At 51.2% G+C, this 23,943-nt stretch overlaps 2 protein-coding genes and 1 pseudogene across 5 annotated transcripts; 2 read left to right on the top strand and 1 right to left on the bottom strand.

The window, feature by feature from the left end:
• Positions 1-1,335: 1,335 nt before the first annotated feature.
• LOC120360805 (U6 spliceosomal RNA) lies at positions 1,336-1,430 on the bottom strand (annotated as a pseudogene).
• An 8,485-nt stretch (positions 1,431-9,915) lies between these two features.
• LOC120360774 (small ribosomal subunit protein eS28-like) lies at positions 9,916-10,314 on the top strand. Its single transcript, XM_039461709.2, has one exon. The coding sequence runs from the start codon at positions 9,941-9,943 to the stop codon at positions 10,148-10,150; it is 210 nt and encodes a 69-aa protein (XP_039317643.1). The 5' UTR covers positions 9,916-9,940; the 3' UTR covers positions 10,151-10,314.
• A 1,719-nt stretch (positions 10,315-12,033) lies between these two features.
• C1RL (complement C1r subcomponent like) lies at positions 12,034-23,746 on the top strand. 4 transcript variants are annotated; one of them, XM_074403451.1, is made up of 8 exons: positions 12,034-12,082; positions 12,189-12,468; positions 12,575-12,647; positions 13,566-13,794; positions 16,649-16,838; positions 19,551-19,676; positions 19,807-19,881; positions 21,664-23,746. In XM_074403451.1, coding segments are annotated over exons 3-8 (1,395 nt in total). In that variant the 5' UTR covers positions 12,034-12,082; positions 12,189-12,468; positions 12,575-12,645; the 3' UTR covers positions 22,437-23,746. The 4 variants fall into 4 exon arrangements, with proteins under 4 accessions (XP_074259552.1, XP_039317712.1, XP_039317713.1 ...); XM_039461778.2 differs by having other exon boundaries at positions 12,043-12,468; XM_039461779.2 differs by lacking the exons at positions 12,034-12,082; positions 12,189-12,468; positions 12,575-12,647 and having other exon boundaries at positions 12,681-13,794; positions 19,760-19,881; positions 21,664-21,966.
• Positions 23,747-23,943: the final 197 nt, after the last annotated feature.

Below are 23,943 nucleotides of genomic sequence, written 5' to 3'. Positions count from 1 at the left end.
AATGGGGGCTAGTGCAGCCATCCTCTTACCGTCCAGGCAGGTAAATCATCTGGGGGTGACGGGGATGAGGGGAGTCTCCTCCCTATGGGGTCCAAACCCAGAGTCTCTCATTGCACCCCAAGCCCATCCCCAGAGCAGAATGCACGGGCTCCCTGGGACGGCATTCCCCTCCAGAGCCCCTGCTGTAACAGCCACTCTAGCCTTCCCACCCACGGAGAGAAGGCTGCGATGCCGGGGAAAGGGCTGATTTGGGGGCAGCTGCCCAGCCCAGTGCTACTGCAGCCATGGCTGCTGCATAGTCATCAGCTCCTCCCCGACCCCCAGCCCTTGGGACTCCCCCATCCCCATGGTACGTACTGCAGCTATCTCATTCAAGGTGCCGGGCATTCGCAGCAGGGGCCGAATCCCAGGCCTGGACTCCCCCAGTCACCAGCTGCAGGTACTGCCCCTCTCCCTTGACCCTCCCAGCCGTTCCCCTCATCCCCAAGACAGCTGAATGAATACAGGAACCAGCACCCTCACCCCGCCCTGGAGCTTCCTCTCGCTGAGCCTCCTCTCGCTTCCCTCGTCCTGAGAGGCCTCCACCCTTCTGGCCCTGGTCTCCTGCAGGGTATCCCACTAGCTTTCTTCTTCTTCCTCTTTTATTTTTTTTATTTTTTTTATTTTTTTTTTTTTTGAGATGGAGTCTCACTCTTGTCATCCAGGCTGGAGTGCAGTGGTGTGATCTTGGCTCACTGCAACCTCCGCCTCCTGGGTTCAAGTGATTCTCCTGTCTCAGCCTCCCAAGTAGGTGGGATCACAGGCGCCACCACGCCCGGCTAGTTTTTTGTATTTTCTGTAGAGACGGGGTTTCACCGTGTTAGCCAGGACGGTCTCTATCTCCTGACCTAGTGATCCACCCGCCTCGGCCTCCCAAAGTGCTAGGATTAAAGGCGTGATTTACCACACCTGGCCTTCTTCTTCGTCTCCTTCTTCTTTTTTCTTCTGTTTTTTTTGTTTTGTTTTGTTTTGGGGATTTTTTGTGTTTTGTTTTTTTTTTTTTGAGACGGAGTTTCGCTCTTGTTACCCAGGCTAGAGTGCAATGGCGCGATCTCGGCTCACCGCGACCTCCGCCTCCTGGGTTCAGGCAATTCTCCTGCCTCAGCCTCCTGAGTAGCTGGGATTACAGGCACGCGCCACCATGCCCAGCTAATTTTTTGTATTTTTTTTGGAGAGACGGGGTTTCACCATGTTGACCAGGATGGTCTCGATCTCTCGACCTCGTGATCCACCCGCCTCGGCCTCCCAAAGTGCTGGGATTACAGGCGTGAGCCACCGCGCCCGGCCTTTTTTTTTTTAAATATGGAACACTTCATGAATTTGTGTGTCATCCTTGCACAGGGGCCATGCTCATCTTCTCTGTACCGTTCCTGCTGAAGCGAGCACATCGCATCATCTTTCTACACTAGCGGAGCTCCAGCTTCCCCTCCGTTCATGCCTCAGTTGGTGCCCACACCGCTGCCCTACAGACAAGTCGCAGATGGAGGGTCTAGGTTTTCTTCCACACGAGTGTGCGTATCCCGCCTGATTCTGTCTTGCATTTGCTTCCTCAACGTACTGTGTGGGGGGCCCAATAAGGCATGTGCCTATTGTGTGGCCTCCCCATCTGCTGTTGCGTAGGCTTGCTGAGAGCCAGAAGCTTCCTTTCCCGCTCTGTGCACAGAACAACCGCTGCGGAGTCTTCCCTGAGCCGGGCAGGGGGCACAGTGCAGAACTAAAGGCATGGCTGGAGGAGTCATGTGACCTCAGGCGATTCCGTTCACGTCTGTGTGCCTGCGCTCCCTCCCAGGCCTGGTACTGATTCACCTTCTGTCCTGTCCTGCCTTCCAACTCCGCTCCTCTCCTTGGACTCCTCTCCCTTCCCAGCTGTTTTCAGAAGAGGCTCCCTCAAGCCGGGCTCGGTGGCTCACGCCTGTAATCCCAGCACTTTGGGAGGCCGAGGCGGGTGGATCGCGAGGTCGAGCGATCGAGACCATCCTGGTCAACATGGTGAAACCCCGTCTCTACTAAAAATACAAAAAATCAGCTGGGCATGGTGGCGCGTGCCTGTAATCCCAGCTACTCAGGAGGCTGAGGCAGGAGAATTGCCTGAACCCAGGAGGCGGAGGTTGCGGTGAGCCGAGATCGCGCCATTGCACTCCAGCCTGGGTAACAAGAGCCAAACTCCGTCTCAAAAAAAAAAAAAAAAAAAAAAAAGAAGAGGGCTCGCTCATATCCTTGACACAGCTGTAAGGAAACTATTGTCACCCTAATGCCACCTTCTGGGTCCCCGCTGGAGCAAGAACCCACAGGGGAAGGGGCAGCCAGGTGGCAAAGCCCCCGCCCCAGCCTGTCTCCCCACCACTCCTTTTATTCTGAGAAGCCCAGGTGGGACAAGGTGGGCCTCTGGAATGAGAGTTTATTCGTCTTAGAGGAAATAAAAGGAAATGGAACAGAGAGTAATACACACCTCGATTATCTGAGGCACAAATGCAGCCTCAGCCGTAAACGTGTTGAAGGAAGGGACAGAGCAGTAACAGAACCGCCCTGCTATTGGCAAGCACAGCACAGACTCAGTGAAGTTAAAAAGCCCTTTACTAAAGGGTTTTGTTTCAGGATGAAAGTCCACACAGAGCCCACGGGGCGTGGGAGATGTGGAACTGGGATCTCCGGGCTCTGAACTTGTTCTTTTGGGCAACCTGCTGGTGGGGACCTCGTCTTCCAGTGTCAGGAGGCACACTGTGGGCAGCCTTCCCTAGGCTGCAGCGCATTCTATCTGGGACTTCTCTTTCCTGCCCATCCGCTTTTCTTTTCAACAGCTTCTTGGTTCTTTTTAAACCTGCGCTCTCTTCCCACAGCCCTGCCCCTATTTGGTGGCCTCCTGTAGGTCATGCTTTGATCTGCCCAGTCCCACTTCTGGGTGGGATGAACGAGCAGCCTCTTCAGATCTCAAGGTGGAGGAGGAGAGGGTCAGAGCCCCCAAAGGTACTCCGGATTTAGGTAAGTGCACCTGAAATACAACCATACCCAGCAAAAATAACATCCTGCTAGCTGACCGTCCGCATACAAAAATAATACATCTACTTCTATGAGAACCAGTGTCCGAGACGGTCACCAACCATCCCTGCTTCCTGGTATTTCTGTCCTTGTGATGTCTCCTCCCACATCACACAGGGTTGTCTGTGTGTCCAATAGAGTAACGCAGAAGTGACGCGATGTCACTGCCAAGGCTGGCTTATAAAAGACACTGTTGCCTCTGCCTTGCTCTTTCCATCTTGGGTCACTCTGGGGAGAGCCAGCTGCTATGCCTCGAGGACACTCAAGTGTCCTATGAGGAGGGCCGTGTGGCAGGAAACTGAGACCTCGTGCCCACAGCCGCGTGAGTGAGCCGTCTGGAAGCAGACCTCCAGCCCCAGTCCCACCTTCGGAGGGCTGCAGCCCTCACCTGGACGGAAGCCTTGTGAGAGACCCTGAACCCAAACTACCTGTCTCAGCCGCTGCTGGATTCCTGAGCCACAGAAACTGTGTGAAACGGGACATACCCGCTGTTTTAAACTGCGAAGAGTGGCGGTGATCTTTCACAACCGGACAGAGAAGTGAAACATAGTCTCAACTTGGAATTTCATTGCAAATGACCACATCCGATGACCACAGCCTCAATATTCGCTAAGTGGGCAAAAGAATGGAGTTGGGGAGTGGAGGCAGTAGATGACAGGGCAGTAAAAATGGGCCCAGCCACAAAAAGGCATGACTCCACTTCCAGTGCTCAGGGCCCTCCCATCCTAACTCTAAGCCCAGACCACTCAGCACCCACAGCTCAGTGTCCGCCTTACGTGACTCCAGAGAGTGAAGTTCAGAGTAGGGCAGCTGCCTGCTCCTTCTCCTCTTTGAGGCCCACCTGCCTGAGTCCTGTCTGAGGACTGCCTCTCCCAGGACTGCCTCTCCCCTAGGTAATAGTTAAAAGGAATGCCCAGCACATTCAGATGATACCTGCTCCTTTCACAGTTGTGTGACCTTACTCTGTGGCTTCAAAAGGACAAAGACATCAGAATATAACTCAATGCGCCTCACGCCATTAGACAGCGTGAGTGACCAGATGCAGGGAGGCTATCTCAGACAGCAGCGGATCTTAGCTGGTGGGAAGCTGATTGACAAGTTCTGTGGAGGACCAGAGCAGCAGGGCCCTGAAGCCCACAGTCATAAGGGAGAGATGGTGTTCTAGACACACCAGACAGGAAAGAGCCACCCCTGGATGGTCAGTTAGCTCTCCCAGCGTAAGGAGCCTCTGGGTCTTCCCTACCTCTCTCAGGACCACCACCGTGATACTGCAGCCAGAGGGTTCTTTGCCGAAAAGAGGGTGAGTGAGATGGAGAGGTGTGGATGGAAGAAGGCTTTGTGCAGAAGCCATCAGGTTTAGCCAAATCTAAAGTCTAGAAAAAGAAGGATACTAGCTGATATGATTTGGCGTTATGACCTCACCCAAATCGCATGTGGAATTGTAATTAGCAGCATTCCCCTAGCGCTGTCTCCCGAAGGAATTCTCCCGAGATCTGGTTGTTTAGAAGTGCATAGCACCTGCCTCCTCTCTCTCTCTCTCCTGCTGCCATGTGAAGAAGTACTTCCTTCCCCTTCACGTTCTGCCATGATTGTAAGTTTCCTGAGGCCTCCCAGTCATGCTTCCTGTTGAGCCTGCAGAACTGTGAGTCAATGAAACTTCTTTTCTTCATAAATTACCCCAACGCGGGTAGTTCTGTACCCCAGTGTGAGAATGGATGAGCACACCAGCGAAGGTGGTATAAGGGCCTTCTCTTCCACTGTGCTCTTCCCGAGAGTCAGAGCCTTTGGGCAGTCCCCAGCCTGCCTCCTGGGGACTTCTGCTGCCACCCAGGAGAAGCAGAATGCCCAGCAGGCCCAGATCTGCTACCACTTCCAAAAGCCCTGTTACTAAATGATAGGCCCCAGGTGAGGACCAGCCAGGCGCTCTCCAGGGCAGGCGCCTTCTTCCACTCACAGAGCTGCTCTCTACAACCAGGCACCAACAGTGAGGAGCGTGGCCACATGGCAATGATCAGACTTCTCACTAGGGAATAGTAAACGGGACAGGGCTGTGTTCAGACCCTCAACCTCTAACCCAACCCCAGTTCCCAGATGCACCTGTCTACCACCTGCTTCTCTTCCTCCCTGCACACCTTGGGAACTCCAAAACCTGGTGCATGCTCTCTAATCTGCCCCATCCCAGGAACTCACCCCACAGACACAGGTGGGCGCCTACACATGTGCATCCCACGGGCTGCTGCAAGCTGCAGGACAAAGTCCCTCCCTCAAGGAGCCCACAGCCCTGTGGGAAAGACAGACATGCAGCAGGAGGTTATCATGCATCGAGAGTTCAAGAGCACCGGGAAGTGATCTCTCTGAGTCAAAGAGGGCTTCCCAGAGGAGAGGACCCGGGGGAGAGGGAAGTAAACATGGCCGGCCTCCAAGGCATGATTACTACACACCAGCCACTGACTCCTCTCAAGAACCCAAGCGCATGTTATTGTCCCCATTCTACAGTTAAGAAAACTAAGGAACAGAGAATTTAAGTAATTTGCCAAAGGTTATACAAAGGCAGAGGTGGGATTTGAACACAGACAGACTGGAGCCTGACTACTCAACCCTCAGTTTCTCAACCTCGCCGCTATTGACACTGGTGGCCAGATAACATTGTGTTGCGGGAGGGGCCACCTTGTCCATTGTAGGGTGCTTAGCAGCATCGCTGGTCTCTACCCACCAGATGCCGGCAATGAAAAAACCGTCTCTAGCTACTGTCAAATATCCCCTGGGGAGCAAAACTGCTCCTTGTTGAGAAGCAGTGACCTAACCATTCTGCTGTGACAGTCTGCCTTCCTGAGCAAGTAATGATATTGCTTGTTTGCCAAATGCCAGACACCGTCCTAAGCAATGTTGGCTATTGACTCATTTAACCCTCACAACAAATCTCTGGTGTGGGTACCATTGTCCTCATCCTTGTTCTTCAGATGAGGATGTTTAGAGGCACAGAGAAATTACACAATCTGGCCCTGGTCACCAAATCTACCCTGCTCAGTGGTAGAGCCTGGGCTTAAACCTGCTGAGTCTGGCACAGGAGCCTGCCCCTTTCATCAGCATGATACCCTGATGACTGAAGAATATGTCATTAGTAAGGGAGTCACACACGCGAACGCAAGCCATAAAATCATGACCGTGATGGGAACTCACATGCAAGGCTGGAGCAGTGGAGAGCGAGGCCAGAAAGCCACACAGAGCCCGACGATGAAGGAAGAAACTACCACACAAGCAACTGGCTGGGGCTTCGTCTCGTGGATCAGGAGGCGCCGTCATTGACAAGTTTTAAGCTGGGAAGGGGCATGACTGATTGAGATTTTAGATACTAGCAGAGTAGGGAGAGTGGGCTTAAGGGCGAAGCCTAGTGGCTGACACTCCTCTGGGGCTGCGCTAGCCACTGGCCAGGTGTCCCTAAGGCATAGAAGTCAAAGCCCTGACTTGTAAGCCTGAGACAACTTGAGGGGGTGGAGTGTGCAGGACAAACCATAGTCTCATCAGGATCACCCCTTTGCCCTGCGATGTCCGCATCTCCACTGGCCATGCAAGACAGAAGCACAGGGTCCCAGCCTGGCTGACTCGGCCTCCTCATCACCCCTGCCGCTCTTCACCTCGCTCCTGTATCTCCCTCCACACCCGGAGGCCGGCACATGTGTCCCAGCCCAGGGCAAGGGATCTAGAGATAAGACAGGGAAGCTGTGGACAGGAATGGCTCCTGCTGCCCCAGCCTCCTCTGCCTGGGCTCTCCTGTGGCTGTCTGAGTTCCAAGAGAGGGCAAGCTCCTCTCTAAACGCTGGAGGCTGATGAAGGCTGCAGAGAAACTGGCCAGAAAGCCCCAAGGCACTTTCTGTTGTACTGCCTGTCCCCTTTCGGGACAGTAGGGGGCAGCACCAACACGATTTTCAAAACGAAAACCAAAAACAGTCACTGGAGCACCCCAACCCTGTTTGCCCAGCTCTCTAAGATGGAAAAGATCCAGGCCTGGCCTACGTTGATATCTAAGGACAAAAACTTCTTCATTAATCATGTGGATTAAAGATGCCTAAGGATCCATCACCTCATTCTCTAATCCTGTCGGGCTTAGAAAGGACCATTTGGTCACGATTATAATTTCAGATACATTTATTTTGTAACTATTAAAGTTATCAAATAATATTATAGAAGTTTTACTAAACAGAGAAATATAGTTTAAATCATTCACCACCCCATACTCTAATAGGAAGCAGTTATTTTAGATTTTTCTTGCAAGTGCTTTCTGTATTTGTAAACATGGTATCCTTACAATTTGGTAGCTTGCCTCCTTTACTTAGCATGCCAGCTGCATTTGAGGGCCTTAACACAGAGCAGAATCGGCCCGTGCTCTTTAGGGATTCACACCTGGGTAAGGGAAAATGAGTCGAAGTTAATGATTGAAGCATTAGAAACAAGGTGACCGACTGTCCTGGTGTGCCAGGGAACTTCACGGGTTTTCGTGTTGAAAAGGTCACGTCCTAGGAAACCCTCAGTCCTTGACAAACCAGGATGATGATTTCTAATAGGTTATTCTATTAGAAATAAGTGCCCCCAAATTCAGACATCCATTGTCATTTCTACATCGGCCTTTCAGCTATACTTCTTTGCCTTTTTTCCTCCTGGTGGTCAGCCTGGGGCAACCGTTTGCAAACTCTGCACCCCACACCTCCCATTTGTTGCTGTAGATGAATCATCGTGCATCACGTAGCCTCTGTAAGTCCACTTACACTGTGAGAGAATGAGGGGGGAAACGCAATAACATTGAGTATTGTTGTGAAAGTCATTTTATCACCTCACAGACCCCGTGAAAGGATCTTAGGGACTCTGGGTCTTCCCCGACCACCGGGGGAGACCCACCAGCAGTCCCCACCCTTTTTGGCACAAAGGGACTCATTTCATGGAAGACCATTTTCCCACAAACCAGGATGGGGGCCAGAGGGAGATGGTTTCAGGATGATTCAAGCACATTGCATTTATTGGGTGTTTTGTTTCTATTATTATTGTAAAATATAATGAAATATTAATAATTATACAACTCACCATAATGTAGAATCGAGAGCCCTGAGCGGGTCTTCCTGCAACTAGATGGTCCCATCTGGGAGTAATGGGAGACGGTGACAGATGACCAGGCATTAGATTCTCACAAGGAGCGCACAACCTCGATGCCTCACATGCACAGTTCACAGCACAGTTCGTGTCCTGTGAGAATCTAATGCTGATGCTGCTCTGACAGGAGGCGGAGCTCAGGTGGTAACGCCATTGATGGGGAGCAGCTGCAAATACAGAGGAAGCCTTGCTTGCTCACTCACCACTCACCACTCACGGGTACTGGAATACCCGTCCATGGCCCAGGGTTGGGGACCCCCGCTTTCTACTATAGTCTTCATATATGTTACATCTACATATGTTATAAACCTCACAATACAATGTTATAATTTTTGCCTGAAACAGATTTACACATTTTAAGGACATCAAAAGAAAATTGTATTTTATATTTACCTTCAAATTGACCATTCTTTTTTTTTCTTTTTTTTTTTTTTGAGACGGAGTTTCGCTCTTGTTACCCAGGCTGGAGTGCAATGGCGCGATCTCGGCTCACCGCAACCTCCGCCTCCTGGGTTCAGGCAATTCTCCTGCCTCAACCTCCTGAGTAGCTGGGATTACAGGCACGTGCCACCATACCCAGCTAGTTTTTTGTATTTTTAGTAGAGACGGGGTTTCACCATGTTGACCAGGATGGTCTCGATCTCTTGACCTTGTAATCCGCCCGCCTCAGCCTCCCAAAGTGCTGGGATTACAGGCCTGAGCCACCGCGCCTGGCTGACCATTCTTTTTAATCCAGCCTGCAGCTTGGCTCTTCTAGCTGGTTTCATTTCGCTTCCCTCTGAAGAACTTTTTTTTTTTTTTTTTTTTTTTTTTTGAGACAGGGTCGCACTCTGTCACCCAAGCTGGAGTGCAGTGGCACCATCATGGCTCACTGCAGCCTCCATCTTCCGGGCTCGAGCAATCCTCCCGCCTTGGCCTCCCAAAGTGCTGGGATTATAAGTGTGAACCGTCGTACCCGTCCTAAAGAGCTTTCTTCAGCGCTTCTCACAGGGGAGGTCTACCGGTAACAAAAAATCACTGTTTTCTTTTATCTGCAAATAGCTTTATTTCATCTTCATTCTGGAAGAATACTTTTACTAGAAAAACAAGTCTGAGTTGACATTTTTTTCCCTCAGCATTTTAAAGCTATTCGTCTCTGGTCTATACAGTTTTTGATGAGAAAACAGTGACTGAAAACATTGTTCTTTAGGATGGGATTCATAGAAAAAGAATATATTTTCTCTTTGTCTTCAGCTTTTAGTAGTTTGACTATGATGCGCTAAGGCATGCCCTTTTTTTTTTTTTATTGACCACTTTGCCAGCTAGACACGAGGTCCCAGTTTAGGGGACCACAGCGGGGCACAGCTCAGCCCCAGCCCATAGGGCCTGCAGCGACCAGCTGTGCACGGAGCCAGCAACTCCTCCCTCCTCCAGTCCCGCATCACAAACCATTCCTCCCCTTGCCCGTGACTCCAGCTCACGCTGCAGCCACGCCGCCTAGGTGGGACCAAGGTGGGCCCTCATACTCAGAGTGCTGGATTCCCCAAAACACATCCAGGCCTGAACTGCCCGGTCACCTGGGACCACAGGTGTGTCACAGCCTCCCTGTCCTCTCTCCCACCCAGCCTCCCTCCAGCACTTTCCCTTTATCCATTTGGGGTGACCACCAGTCCTGGCTTGCCCAGAACTTCTCTCATTTTAAAACCGAAAGCACTCTCCGCCAGACCGCTGCCGAGCCGTCATTATGGATACCAGCCGTGTGCAGCCTATCAAGTTGGCCAGGGTCACCAAAGTCCTGGGCAGGACCGGTTCTCAGGAACAGTGCACGCAGGTGCGCGTGGAATTTACGGACGGCACGAGCCGCTCCATCATCCGCAACGTAAAAGGCCCCGTGCGCGAGGGTGACTTGCTTACCCTGTTGGAGTCCGAGAGAGAGGCCCGGAGGTTGCGCTGAGTTTGGCTGCTTGCTGGGTTTTGGATGTTGGATTCAACCACTTGAGACGGAAATGGTGTGTCACGATCTGGTCCTTTATTTTATGCTGCCACACGTAAAATGAGATGGACCTGTAAATAAAGTCTTTGTGATACAAGTTAAAAACAAAAACAAAAACAAAAAACAAAAAACGAAAGCATAGGCCGGACACGGTGGCTCATGCCTGTAATCCCAGCACTTTGGATCACTTGAGGTCAGGAGTTTGAGATCAGCCTGGCCAACATGGTGAAACCCTGTCTCTATTTAATTTAAAAAATAAATAAATAAATAAAACTGAAAGCCTCATGTCCTGGGAAACCCCTCAGTCCCATGCAAAATCAAAACAGTCGGTCATGCTACCTGTCCTGGATGCTCTTTCCAAAGCTCTCATATGGGGGGTAACTACGGAGATGATCGTCCTCCTCCCTCCTCCAGCTCATCTCCAAGAAAGTCTTCTCAGATGGGCTGTCCTGGGTTTTCCAGTTCCTGCTCCTCTTAGCGAACAAGGAAATAATGCTCTGGCAGGGTGCAGTGGCTCATGCCTGTAATCCCAGCACTTTGAGAGGCCGAGGCGGGTAGATCACGAGGTCAGGAGCTCAAGACCAGCTTGGCCAACATGGTGAAACCCTGTCTCTACTAAAAATACAAAAATATTAGCTGGGCATCGTGGCTCGTGCCTGTAATCCCAGCTTCTCCGGAGGCTGAAGCAGGAGAATTTCTTGAACTGGGACCAGAGAGGTGGAGGTTGCAGTGAGCCGAAATCACGCCACTACACTCCAGCCTGGGCTACAGAGCAAAACTCCGTCTCAAAAAAAGAAAGAAAGAAAGAATGCTCTGAAGGGAAATGAGGGGTGGACTACCCAGTCCTGATCTGAGCCTTGGCTGGTTTCTTCCTAACACATGGGTCCTGGGATGGTGCCATTGTTCACTCTTTGGCTGCATCTCTGGCTCCCAAGGTGCTCCAGGTGACCCCAAGAGTTCTAGGAGAGGGCAGGCTTCAGTGGTCTCAGGGGAGGAGAGAAGTTCTCGTCAGAGGGGCCCATGCGTCAAAAGATGGATATGGGAGACCATCCCCAGGTGTAGTTGGGGCTGGGCTTTGGCAGACAGGGAAAGCTTGATCTCAAGGCTGTACCTGAGGCATTGCATCCATCCTGGCCATCACTCTCTTATCATCTCCTCGTTAGCCATGAACTGTGGCTCTACTGAATCTCTGTAGTCTAGAAAAACCAAAGATCCAGAACGTACCCTGTTTAGGTCTGTAACTTGCTGCAATTGTCAGGAGCCAGATTACTACATGCAAAATGCAGCATGGAGGAAGCAATACATTCTTCTCTGAAAGGGGTGTGTGTGTGTGTGTGCGTGTGTGTGCGCACAGCGTAAGACCTTCCACACACCTGCCTCCTCTGAGGACAGGACCACCCACCTCCACAAGGGCTTCCTGGCCTCCACTCAGCTGTGGGTGAGTGTCCTTCCTGGGGGAGCAGTGAGAGCAAACATGGCCTCTAGCATTTGCCTAAAGAAGTTTGAGTGATGACTTGAGTGGTGACTGGGGACTGAGGGACACCTGGGCTCGACCCCAGCCCTGACCTTGCTGGACAAGCAGCGTCCGGAGGTTGGGGGTAGATTCAGAAGATCAGGTAAGCACAGGTCCCCACCCATGCTTGGTGAGGAAGGAGAGGAAGAGAAAGTGCAAGCTCGAGAATCCAAAGCTTCAACTCCGCAGGAGAGAGGCTCCTCAGGTAACGTCGGTGCATGGGAAGGTGGAAGAGGGAGAGGCATGACTGGCTGAAGGCAGCAGCCATGACTCACAGGGAGCCGTCCTACACACACGGCAGACATTGATGTTAAACAGCACAGAAGAGGAGCCGGGCGCGGTGGCGCGTGCCTTCAGTCCCAGCGACTCCCGAGGCTGAGGTGGGAGCATCGCTCGGGCGCAGGGGTTCTGGGCTGCAGGGCGCTGTGCCGATCGGGTGTCCGCACTGAGCCAGGCATCAATAGGGTGACCTCCCGGGACCCCCAGGTTGCCTAAGGAGGTGTGACCCGGCCCAGGTCGGAAACGGAGCAGGTCAAAACACCGGTGCGGAGCAGTAGTGGGATCGCGCCTGTGAACAGCCACTGCACTCCAGCCTGGGCAACATAGCAAGACCCCGTCTCTTTAAAATAAAATCGAAAAAAAAAGAGTTGCGTCGGCGCCCTCCCACCTAACCTCGGAGGGCCGGCGAGGTCTTCGGACGTGCTTCCCCCAGGCGGCGGGGGCCGCTGTTCCCGAGTCCGACGGCAGGTGGCGCCGAGCCCGGAGGGTGAGGAAGGGGAACCGCGGAGCTGCTCGGCGCGTTTCCGGGAACCCCCCCCCCCCACCACGGGGCCGTCACCTTCGGTTCCTGACCTGGGCCGGTTCCCTCGCAGGCCCCGAACGCCCGGACCAGAGCGCGCGGACCGCGGCCGGAGACGCCCTCGCTCCGCAGGGTCTGGGCGCGATGTGAGCGTGGGAACGGCGGGGGGTGAGGGGAGGGGGGAGGGGGAAAGGGAGGGAGGAGGGGTGTGGGCGCGGACTCTCCTCCCCCCACCGTACCACACATACACACACCACACATACACACACATCCCACACATACACACACATACACACATACATACACCACATACACACACATACACACACACATACACACATACATACACCCCCCACACACACACCCATACACCACACGTACACACATACACCATACACACACATACACCACACATACACACACCACACATACACACACATCCCACACATACACACACATACACACATACATACACCACATACACACACATACACACACACATACACACATACATACACCCCACACACACACACCCATACACCACACGTACACACATACACCATACACACACATACACCACACATACACACACCACACATACACACACATACACCCCAGACACACACACCCATACACCACACACACACACATACCACACAGACACACACCACCACCACCAGCAGCAGCACAGCAGATATTCCATGGGGAAACTGGAATTTGCCTGTGGACTCTGGCACCTTCCCTGGGGTGGGGGTGTTGGGCGCATATTTGCGGGGGACCCTCCCTCGCCCCGCCGTTGCGCCCTCGGATCGCGGGTGGGGTGGGTCTGCTGAAGCAGAAGGCAGCCCCCTCCTTTGGATGAGGCTCTCCTGGTATATGAGCAAAGGTGATGTCTTCGGAGGAAGGAAAACCCACAGCGCTGGGGACTGCGGTGAGAAAGGGGAACCAGGGAGGCCTGGCCCTTCCTTCCCGGGCCCCTCAGTCCCTGCGGTAGCGGCTGCTCCCACTCCCACAGGCTTCCCGACCTTAGCTGCGCGGCCCCACCTTGCCCTCCCCACTCCCAGGTGGTGGCTGCTCCTCTGGGGAGTCCTCCAGGCTTGCCCCACCCGGGGCTCCGACCTCTTGGCCCAGCAGCTACCCCAGCAGCTGACTTCTCCTGGGTACCCAGAGCCGTATCACAAGGGCCAAGAGAACACCGCGGACATCCAGGCTCCAGAGGGCTTTGCTGTGAGGCTCGTCTTCCAGGACTTCGACCTGGAGCCGTCCCAGGACTGTGCAGGGGACTCTGTCACAGTGAGCTGGGGATGAGGGGGTCCTGCCCGGACTGTGGCCAGGGACACTCCTGGAGTTGTGGGAAGTGGCGGTGCCCTGAATCACCCATCGGGAGGAGGGATGAATTTTCCATTTAGGGGCAGTGGGACTCGGCTTACCCGGGGAGCAATGGTGGGCCCCGGGACACAGCCTCCCACCAGCGCCTCCAGGACCATCTGGGCCCCACAGAGCAAAGAGGGCAGCAGGTAGGCCCTGCATTTGGAAGACTCATGAAAGGACACACAAATTTTGCAAATCTATGGAGCCAGGGCAGGGACTCTCACATGGGTTGTTAAAAAGGTGTCATCACGGTGGGGCGCGGTGGCTCACACCTGTAATCCCAGCACTTTGGGAGGTCAAGGCGGGCAGATTATGAGGTCAGGAGTTCGAGACCAGCCTGACTAATATGGAGAAACCCCGTCTCTACTAAAAATACAAAAGTAGCCGAGTGTGGTGGGGCACACCTGTAATCCCAGCTACTCTAGAGACTGAGGCAGGAGAATTACTTGAATGCAGGAGGCCGAGGTTGTGGAGAGCGGAGATCAGGCCATCGCACTCCAGCCTGGGCAAAAAGAGTGAAACAACGTCTCAAAAAAAAACAAACAAACAAACAAACAAAAAAAAAAACACAAAACATGTATTTGTTGAGTGCCTGCTCTGTCACGTGAGGAAGCTGGGCACAAATAATAACAAAAGATTAAGGCACCATTTGCACTCACCTTAGAAGAGCTGTCACAAACCTTCTAAGGCCAAAGCCTTAGTCAGAATAAGGACATTTTAAAAACAGTACTTGATGTAGTGATGCAGGCCCTGTAGTCCCAGCTACTCAGGAGACAGAGGGCTGGAGCCCAGGAGTTCAAGGCCAGCCTAAGGAACATAGCAAGACCCCATCTCAAAAATAAGTAAATAAGTAATAAAAAAAACTATAAAGACCACATTAGCTTTTGATTTAAATTTTATTTATAACAAAATGACATGCACATAATTTTCTGAACTTTATTTTTAAATTTTTAATTATTATGGGTGCATAATAGTTGTAACACTTTCTTTTTTTTTAATTAAAGTTTTCTCAGGCTGGGCACAGTAGATCATGTCTGTATTCCCAGCACTTTGGGAGGCTGAGGCGAAAGGATCATTTGAGACCAGCATGGGCAACATAGCAAGACCCCATCTCTACAAAAAAAATTTCAAAATTAGCCGAGTGTGGTGGCACACACCTGTGGTCCCTGCTATCAGGGACACTGAAGTGAGAGGATCACTTGAGCCTGGGAGGTAGAGGCTGCAATGAGCTCTAATTACTGCACTCCAGCCTCGGTGACAGAGTGAGACACTGACTCAAAAAAAAAAAAAAAAAAAGGTTTTTAAAAAGGCTTATGAATAACCACAGTCTCCAAGCTGCTTCTCCACACCCCTGAGTGCTGCTCCTCAGGGGCCGTCTTTTTCCATTTCATGTAGCTGCTTCATCTGCTCTTTAACTTCATATGTGGAAGTAACATGCTTATTTATCTTTCATTTTTACACGTTTTCTATTAACATGTAACTACAGTATAGAAGATAAGGACTAGCTTTATCTGTCTTCTGTCTTCACCACCCACTCTTCCTTTCCCCATTCTGCCAGTTTACCTATATTATATCATTTTTAGTTAAATCTTTATTAATTATTTACACTATTATCACTGTAAAATGTTCACATCTGAGCACATGGCATATGATAATTGTATTTTCTTTCTTCTCCAACTTTTGGGTTTCCCAGGAGTCAATAATTACATGGAGTGGGTTTTTCTTTGGTGGGAAGGGTGGTGATTGTTTTTCTTTTGCTCAGCAAGGCATTTGGGGTGATTGAGAAATTGTCTTCATTGCAACTTTTACCCAGTTTCTGTGATCATAATGACATGGTCTGGATGAAGTCTTGAAAGAATTTGGAATTTGTGGAGAATGAGGGAATGGAGAGCTAGCAAAAACCCAGGATATGTGGATCAGTGTGAAAGCCAGATATAAAATGAGCCAAGCAGTGAGCTACGTGCCTGGAACAGAGATAAAGCAGGAAGTATGGCCCAGGAACTCCCTCCAGGCCTCCCCTTCTTTGACTTGAGGAACCCACAGGAAGGGATTTGAGCAGAGGTGAGACAGTCAAAAGGGCATTGAAAGAGACAACCTGCCTAAGAACTTACCATCATCATCATCATCATCATCATCCAGTGTACCTGGACTATGGTCACCTGTGTCCTCAGGTTTTCATACATTTGAGGGCTTCGTTTACAAAGTCCCTGGGATAAGAGGAGGGGCATCCCAAAAGAAGGAAAGCAGGAAAAGGCAGGAACCCCAGAGACTCAGTCTCTGCAGCGGATCTTACTGCTTCACAGATGTTGGCCACGGAAAGTTATTCAGAGAAGCAAGTGGAAGGTGATGGGGCGGGGCTTGGGGATGGAGAAGCTGGATGGGAGGGGCTTCTGCCTGTGTTCATTGAGTCAAAGCTGTGGTACTATAGGTAATATTCTGAGCATCAGGAACTCAGTGGTGAGAAAGTCAGAAGTAGTGCTTGCCTTCTTACAAGTTATAATCCAGTGACTCTTATGGGAACCCTGGGGTTCCCAAGGAACTTCTTAAAAGAAGGAAAATATAGTGGGTTTTTGAAGTAATTATGGTAGGCTAAAGAAACATTGTAGTATGTGATTATGTCTGGAAGAAACTCAGGAGTCAACAATGGAACCAGAAGCTAGTGGAGGAAGCCTCTGTGAGGTGCCTTCTAAGCCCAGAGGGGCTTGTGTCCCCGTGACACCAGCAGCGCAGATTCACACCACACCTGCCTGCAGCCTCGCCCCCCTCCCACTTTCAGATCTCAGCCAGCGGGTCGGATCCAAGCCAGTTCTGTGGTCAGCAGGGCTCACCTCTGGGCAGGCCCCCTGGTCAGAGGGAGTTTGTATCCTCAGGGAGGAGTTTGCGGCTGACCTTCCGCACACAGCCTTCCATGGAGAACAAGACTGCCCACCTCCACAAGGGCTTCCTGGCCCTCTACCAAGCTGTGGGTGAGTGTCTCTCCTGGGGGTGCAGGGACGGAGCCTCTGTCCCCAGCCATGACCCTGGTATCTTCAAGACTTAAGTAGAAGCTTGAGTGACAGCTGAGGTTGGGGACTCAGGGACACCTGGGCTGGACCCCAGCCCTGCCCCTGCTGGTGAGCAACCCTATTAAGAGACAGCCATGTCGGGCATGGTGGCCCGTGCCTGTAGTCCCAGCTACTGGGGAGGCTGAGGCTGGAGGATCTCTTGAGTCCAGGAGTTCTGGGCTGTAGTGTGCTATGCCGATCGGGTGTCCGCGCTAAGTTCGGCATCAATATGGTGACCTCCCGGAAGCGGGAACCACCAGCTTGCCTAAGGAGGGGTGAACTGGCCCAGGTCGGTCAGAAACGGAGCAGGTCAAAACTCCTGTGCTGATCAGTAGTGGGATGGCACCTGTGAATAGCCACTGGGCAACATAGCAAGACCCTGTCTCTAAAAAAAAAAAAAAGAGAGGGAGACAGCCATTGCTCAGCCCCAGCAGTTACTTCCACACAGATATACAGGCCCAGTGTTGGCAGATCATGTCATTTTTAAAGAGATGCCAAAAATCCAGATTTTTAAGTGATTATAAATTTTCAAATGATGACTCAGTTTTGTTTTTGAAAGATGAATACTGACGGGATGCAGTGGCTCATGCCTGTAATCCCAGCACTCTGGGAGGCCAAGGCTAGAAGATCACTTGAGGCCAGTAGTTGGAGACCAGCATGGGCAACATAGCGAGACCCTGTTTCCACAAAATTTGCCAGGTGTGGTAGTGCACGCCTGTAGTCCCAGCTGCTAGGGGAGCTGAGGGGAAGGATTGCTTGAGCCAGGGAGTTTGAGGCTGCAGTCAGCCATAATCATGCCACCGCACTCTAGCCTGGGTGGCAAAGTGAGACAAGAAGAAAGCAAAGAGAGGAAAGAGAGAGGAAGGGAGGGAGAGAGGGAGGGAAGGAAGGGGGGGGAAGAGAAGGAAGGAAGGAAGGCAAGAAAGGAAGAAGAGAAAGTAAAAGAAGGAAGGTAGGGAAGGAAGGAAGGGAGGGAGGGAGGGAAGGAGGGAGGGGCACATGATAAAATGTCATTTTTTAGTATGCTAAAAACTAAGTCATCCTCTGGTCTCTGGCTCTGAACTCCTGGCTGCCCTCCCCAGAAACAACTGTGTTCTCCATTTCCTAGGTATTCTTCCTAGGAAGAGGATAAATTGTGTGTGTCTGTATTACAAGTGTTCTAAACTTGGCATTTTTTCACTGAATAATATATCTTAAAGATCATCCATTCCATATGGTCAGCATTAACATTATTATTATTATTATTATTATTATTATTATTATTATTAGAGACTGAGTCTCCCTCTGTCACCCAGGCTGGCATTCAGTGGCTCAGTCTCTGCTCACGGCAACCTCCGCCTCCTGGGTTCAAGCGATTCTCTTGCCTCAGCCTCCTGAGAAGCTGAGATTATAGGCATGCCACTACACCGGGCTAACTTTTGCATTGTTAGTAAAGACGTGGTTTCACCATGTTGGCCAGGCTGGTCTCAAACTCTTGACCTCAGGTGATCTGCCTGCCTCGGCCTCCCAAAGTGCTGGGATTACAGGCGTGAGCTACCGCGCCCGGCAAACTCATTATTTTTAATGATCATATAACATCCCTTTGATTGATGTTTCATAATGTATTTGATCAGCCCTCCTGATAAATACTTTGCTGCCACACACGGTCTACTGTGCATACCCTTGCATTTACATCTTTGAGCATGTGTGAGAATATCTTTAGGCTAAATTTTTAGAAATGGAGTAGTAAGTTAAAAAATATTTGCATTTTCAGCTGGGCATAGTGGCTCATGCCTGTAATCCCAGCACTTTGGAAAGCCAAGGTGGGTGGATCACTTGAGGTCAGGAGTTCGAAACCAGCCTGTCCAACATGGCGAAACCCTGTCTCTACTAAAAATACAAAATTAGCCGGGTATGGTGGTGCATGCCTGTAATCCCAACTACTTGAGAGGCAGAGGCAGGAGAATCGCTTGAACCTGGGAGGCGGAGGTTGTAGTGAGCTGAGATCGTGCCACTGCACTCCAGCCTGGGCAACAAGAGCAAAACATCTCAAAAAAAAATTGCATTTAAAATTTTGATATTGCTAAAATTTTCTCCAAAAATGTTTTGCTAATTTACACACCTACTAACCATGTTTGGAAGCGCCTGTTTCCCATACCCTGCTTGTCACAGTTACCTTCAAACTCTCTGAGTATTGACAATCTGATCAGTGAAAATTAGCTCAAATGTTAAAAAAATAAAAAAAATTTTAAAAAGCCAGGCGCGGTGGCTCACGCCTGTAATCCCAGCACTTTGGGAGGCCAAGGCGGGTGGATCACAAGGTCAAGAGATCGAGACCATCCTGGTCAACATGGTGAAACCCCGTCTCTACTAAAATTACAAAAAATTAGCTGGGCATGGTGGCGCGTGACTGTAATCCCAGCTACTCAGGAGGCTGAGGCAGGAGAATTGCCTGAACCCAGGAGGCGGAGGTTATGGTGAGCCGAGATCGCACCATTGCACGCCAGCCTGGGTAACGAGCGAAACTCCGTCTCCAAAAACAAACAAACAAACAAACAAAAACACTATGCAAGTCAAACCAAATATAGCCATGGGCCAGATTCAGCCCCTGGGTTGCCATTTTGCAAGTCTGTGCTGGGTGCTGTTTTCCTATAGCTTCGAACTGCAGTCAGCCCATCAGCCAGGCCAGCAGGAGTTCTGAAGCCATCAACACACCTGGAGACAACCCCGCCAAGGTCCAGAACCACTGCCAGGAGCCCTATTACCAGACCACGGCAGCAGGTGAGCCGCACCTGCCAAGGGGGAGCTTCCATCACTCACTGCCGCCCAGACACCCACTGAGCACCTACTTTGTTAACCAACAGCTTCAACTCTGAGCCTATTTCTTTGCTCTCCTCATTTCGCGCCTCAGGGGCACTCAGCAACACCACCCCAGGGACCCGGAAGGACACACAGGATGGGGAGGAGGTTCTTCAGTGTATGCCTGGTGAGTAGCCACCTGCCAGCACCCCAAGTCTCAGCTGCAACTGGGACCTACAGGACACACAGGTTAAAGGGAAGCCTTAGAATAGAAAGGAAGATAAGAAGCAGAAGGTGGCCGGGCGCGGTGGCTCAAGCCTGTAATCCCAGCACTTTGGGAGGCCGAGGCGGGTGGATCACGAGGTCAAGAGATCGAGACCATCCTGGTCAACATGGTGAAACCCCGTCTCTACTAAAGATACAAAAAATTAGCTGGGCATGGTGGCACGTGCCTGTAATCCCAGCTACTCAGGAGGCTGAGGCAGGAGAATTGCCTGAACCCAGGAGGCGGAGGTTGCGGTGAGCCGAGATTGCGCCATTGCACTCCAGCCTGGGTAACAAGAGCGAAACTCCGTCTCAAAAAAAAAAAAAAAAAAGAAAAGAAAAGAAAAAATGAAAAAAAAAAAAAAGAAGCAGAAGGTGAGGAAGAATGGGGTAATCGAGAAGGCCCAGAAAAGAAGAGGCAGGGAGCTCGTTCCTCATTCTTCAGGGGTCAAGATATATCTGAGGAAAGCATGAAGGAAGTTAATGAGGTGGACTAGGAAAGGAGAAAGAGCCCAGCAAGCTGAAGTATCATTTTTACGGCTATATAATATTCCTTCCTATGGATGTACCATTTTGAATGTCCATTCATCAACTGATGGACATTTAGGCTGTTTCTACTTCGTGGCGATTACAAATGATGCTCCTATGTGCATTTGTGCACAAGTTTTTGTATCAACATACATTTCCAAATCTATTGAGTATATACCTAGGAGTAGACCTGCTGGATTGTGTAATAATTCTGTTTAACTTTTTGAGGAACCACCAAACTGTCTTCAACAGTGGCAGCACCATTTTACCATTTCACATCTCACCAGCAATACCTGAGGCTTCAAATCCACCATTTTTGAGATCCACGCTTTTGAATGAAACCATTGCCTTCCTAACCCAACCTGATCCATGGAAATCTCTAGGGTTCGCCTGAAGGCTTGTAGTGCTTTGGGGATGGGTTGAAGGGCAGATGGTAGTGGGAGATGTTACAAATGAGGAAGTGATGCAAAACTAGGCAGGAAGCACTGAAACAGACTCTCCCTGTAGTATGGGGGCCCAGGATGGTCCGAAGGAACCCCTTTAATGCCTCTGAGGAGGCAGGAAGGAGAGCCCTGCAGAACCACCACCAAACGTGTGCTCATCGGTGCTCTCTACCCTCAGTCCACTGTCCCAAGTCCCATGCAGGATGGGTGCCCCATACAGTTGGCATTGATTCCTTGCCCTTGTCTGCCCACATGGTCTACACTGTGAGTCGGCCCCAGTATAAGAGTCCTGATCTCACCCAGGTGCGGTGGCTCACACCTGTAATCCCAGCACCTTGGGAGGCTGAGGTGGGTGGATCACCTGAGTGCAGGAGTTCGAGACCAGTCTGGCCAACATAGTGAAACCCCATCTCTACTAAGAATACAAAAAAAAATTAGCTGGGCATGGTAGCGCGTGCCTGTAATCCCAGCTACTCAGGAGGCTGAGGCAGGAGAATCGCTTAAGCCCGGGAGGCAGAAGTTGTGGTGAGCTGAGATCACACCACTGCACTTTAGTCTGGGCAACAAGAGTGAGAATCAGTCTCAAAAAAAAAAAAAAAGAGTCCTGATCCCATGCAGAGCCACACCTGGAGCCTCTTCACACATCCTCTACCACAGCTTCAGAGAAGTGGGTCTTTAATCAGTGTGCCTAGATGCAGCTACTGACTGTCACCCCTGCCCCTCCTCTCTCCCAGTCTGTGGACGGCCAGTCACCCCCATTGACCAGAATCAGACAACCCTCGGTTCTTCCAGAGCTAAGCTGGGCAACTTTCCCTGGCAAGCGTTCACCAGTATCCATGGCCGTGGGGGCGGCGCCCTACTGGGCGACAGATGGATCCTCACTGCTGCCCACACCATCTACCCCAAGGACAGTGCTTCTCCCAGGAAGAACCGGAGTGTGAATGTGTTCCTGGGCCACACATCCATAGATGAGATGCTGAAACTGGGGAACCACCCTGTGCACCGTGTCATTGTGCACCCCGACTACCATCACAACGAGTCCCACAACTTCAACGGGGACATCGCCCTCCTGGAGCTGCAGCACAGCGTCCCGCTGGGCCCCAACGTCCTCCCGGTCTGCCTGCCTGACAAGGAGACCCTCTACCACAGCGGCGTGTCGGGCTACGTCAGTGGGTTTGGCATGGAGATGGGCTGGCTAACTACTGAGCTGAAATACTCAAGGCTGCCTGTAGCTCCCAGGGAGACCTGCAAGGCCTGGCTCCAAAAGAGACAGAGGCCCGAGGTGTTTTCTGACAGTATGTTCTGTGTTGGGGACGAGACGCAGAGGCACAGTGTCTGTCAGGGGGACAGTGGTAGCGTCTATGTGGTATGGGACGATCGTGCCCATCACTGGGTAGCCACGGGCATTGTGTCCTGGGGCATAGGGTGTGGCAAGGGGTACGACTTCTACACCAAAGTGCTCAGCTATGTGGACTGGATCAAGGGGGTGATGAATGGCAAGAACTGACCGTGGTGCACTTGAGCAGGGACGGGCCAGCACAGCGGAGGCCTCAGTCAAGAGAGGGCCAGGAGTGAGGACTGAACCCTGCGGCAGGGGCCGGAAGTGGTGGGAGGCAGGGAAATCCTATTCACATCACTGATGCAGCAAGCCCCAGTGCAAGAGAAACCCCCACCCTGCAAGCCTGCACCATCCGGACAGGAAGCACGGTCCCACAGACCGCTGCTCCTCACCCGCTACCTCCCTGTCCGCTCGCACTATGCCCACGGAAGCCCTGTGCGTCTCAGCAACTTTCACCTTGAATGTCCTTGGCATCCCCTTCCTCTTCTTCATCTGTTGACACAGCTTTTATACTCACCTCTGGAAGAGTCACCGTCTCACCCGCTGAGTATGGAGAAAGGGGTTTTCATTGCATTTTATTTCTGAAACATTCCTGAGACCCTTTAGCTGACCTTCACATAGTCAAGCTGTTGGCTTCACCACCTTCCACAGCTCCAAGATGCAATTACAGAAATAGTTCCTTTTTAAATTTTATGTCCTCTGTATGCCAGATGCTTCACCTGCTATTTCACATAATCCTCATACCATATTGGCAAAGGATGGGTTATCAGCCATGCTTGACAAAAGAGGAAACTGAGCCTCTGGGGATAAAGGGACTTTCCTGGGTCCCACAGCTGGTGTGTGACTGCAGAGGCTGCTCTTCCCAGTGTGCCGCGATACTTAGCTCTCCTCAGATCTGCTGTGCCACCCGCTCTGCCTCCCAGTCCCCACATCCTTACCATTGTCCCTCCCTGGGAATTCCTGCTTCTGTAAAAATGGCATCCTCTGGCTCACCCTTTCCTGCTAGCCCCATCTCCTGCAGAAGCCACATGAGCCCAGCACTGGACTGAAGTTCCTGCGGACACCCCATCTGTGCCCCCATCATCAAGAGAACTGTTCCACCTGAGAGGACCAACTCTTTCATTTTTAGTACACATCGGAGGTGATGGGCCGGGCGCGGTGGCTCACGCCTGTAATCCCAGCACTTTGGGAGGCCAAAGCGGGCGGATCACAAGGTCATGAGATCAACACCATCCTGGCCAACATGGTGAAACCCTGTATCTATTAAAAATACAAAAATTAGCTGGGCATGGTAGTGTGCACCTGTAGTTTCAGCTACTCAGGAGGCTGAGGCAGGAGAATGGCTTGAACTCAGGAGGCGGAGGTTGCAGTGAGCTAAGATGGTACCACTGCACTCCAGCCTGGTGACAGAGCAAGACTCCATCTAAAAAAAAAAAAAAAAAAAAAAAAAAAAATATTGGAGGTGATTTAAAGTGAAAGACACAAATAAAATACAACTGTTCAATGGACATAGAAAATAAATACCATAAAAGAGAGAAGAGAGATAATTTGTTAGCATCAAGAGTCAAGTTGCTGTATGGTCACAGGTTAAATTTATCTCTTAAAAAAAATAGCAGGATTCAAGGTTGTAGCTACATGTGGTTACTTGTGTGTTTTACACCTAAACACAGTACAA

Source organism: Saimiri boliviensis, chromosome 7 (genome assembly GCF_048565385.1).
Source record: "Saimiri boliviensis isolate mSaiBol1 chromosome 7, mSaiBol1.pri, whole genome shotgun sequence".
NCBI classification, from domain to species: Eukaryota; Metazoa; Chordata; class Mammalia; order Primates; family Cebidae; genus Saimiri; species Saimiri boliviensis.
The sequence above is the reverse complement of the archived record's forward strand: the minus strand, read 5'-3'. Positions and strand labels throughout refer to the sequence as shown.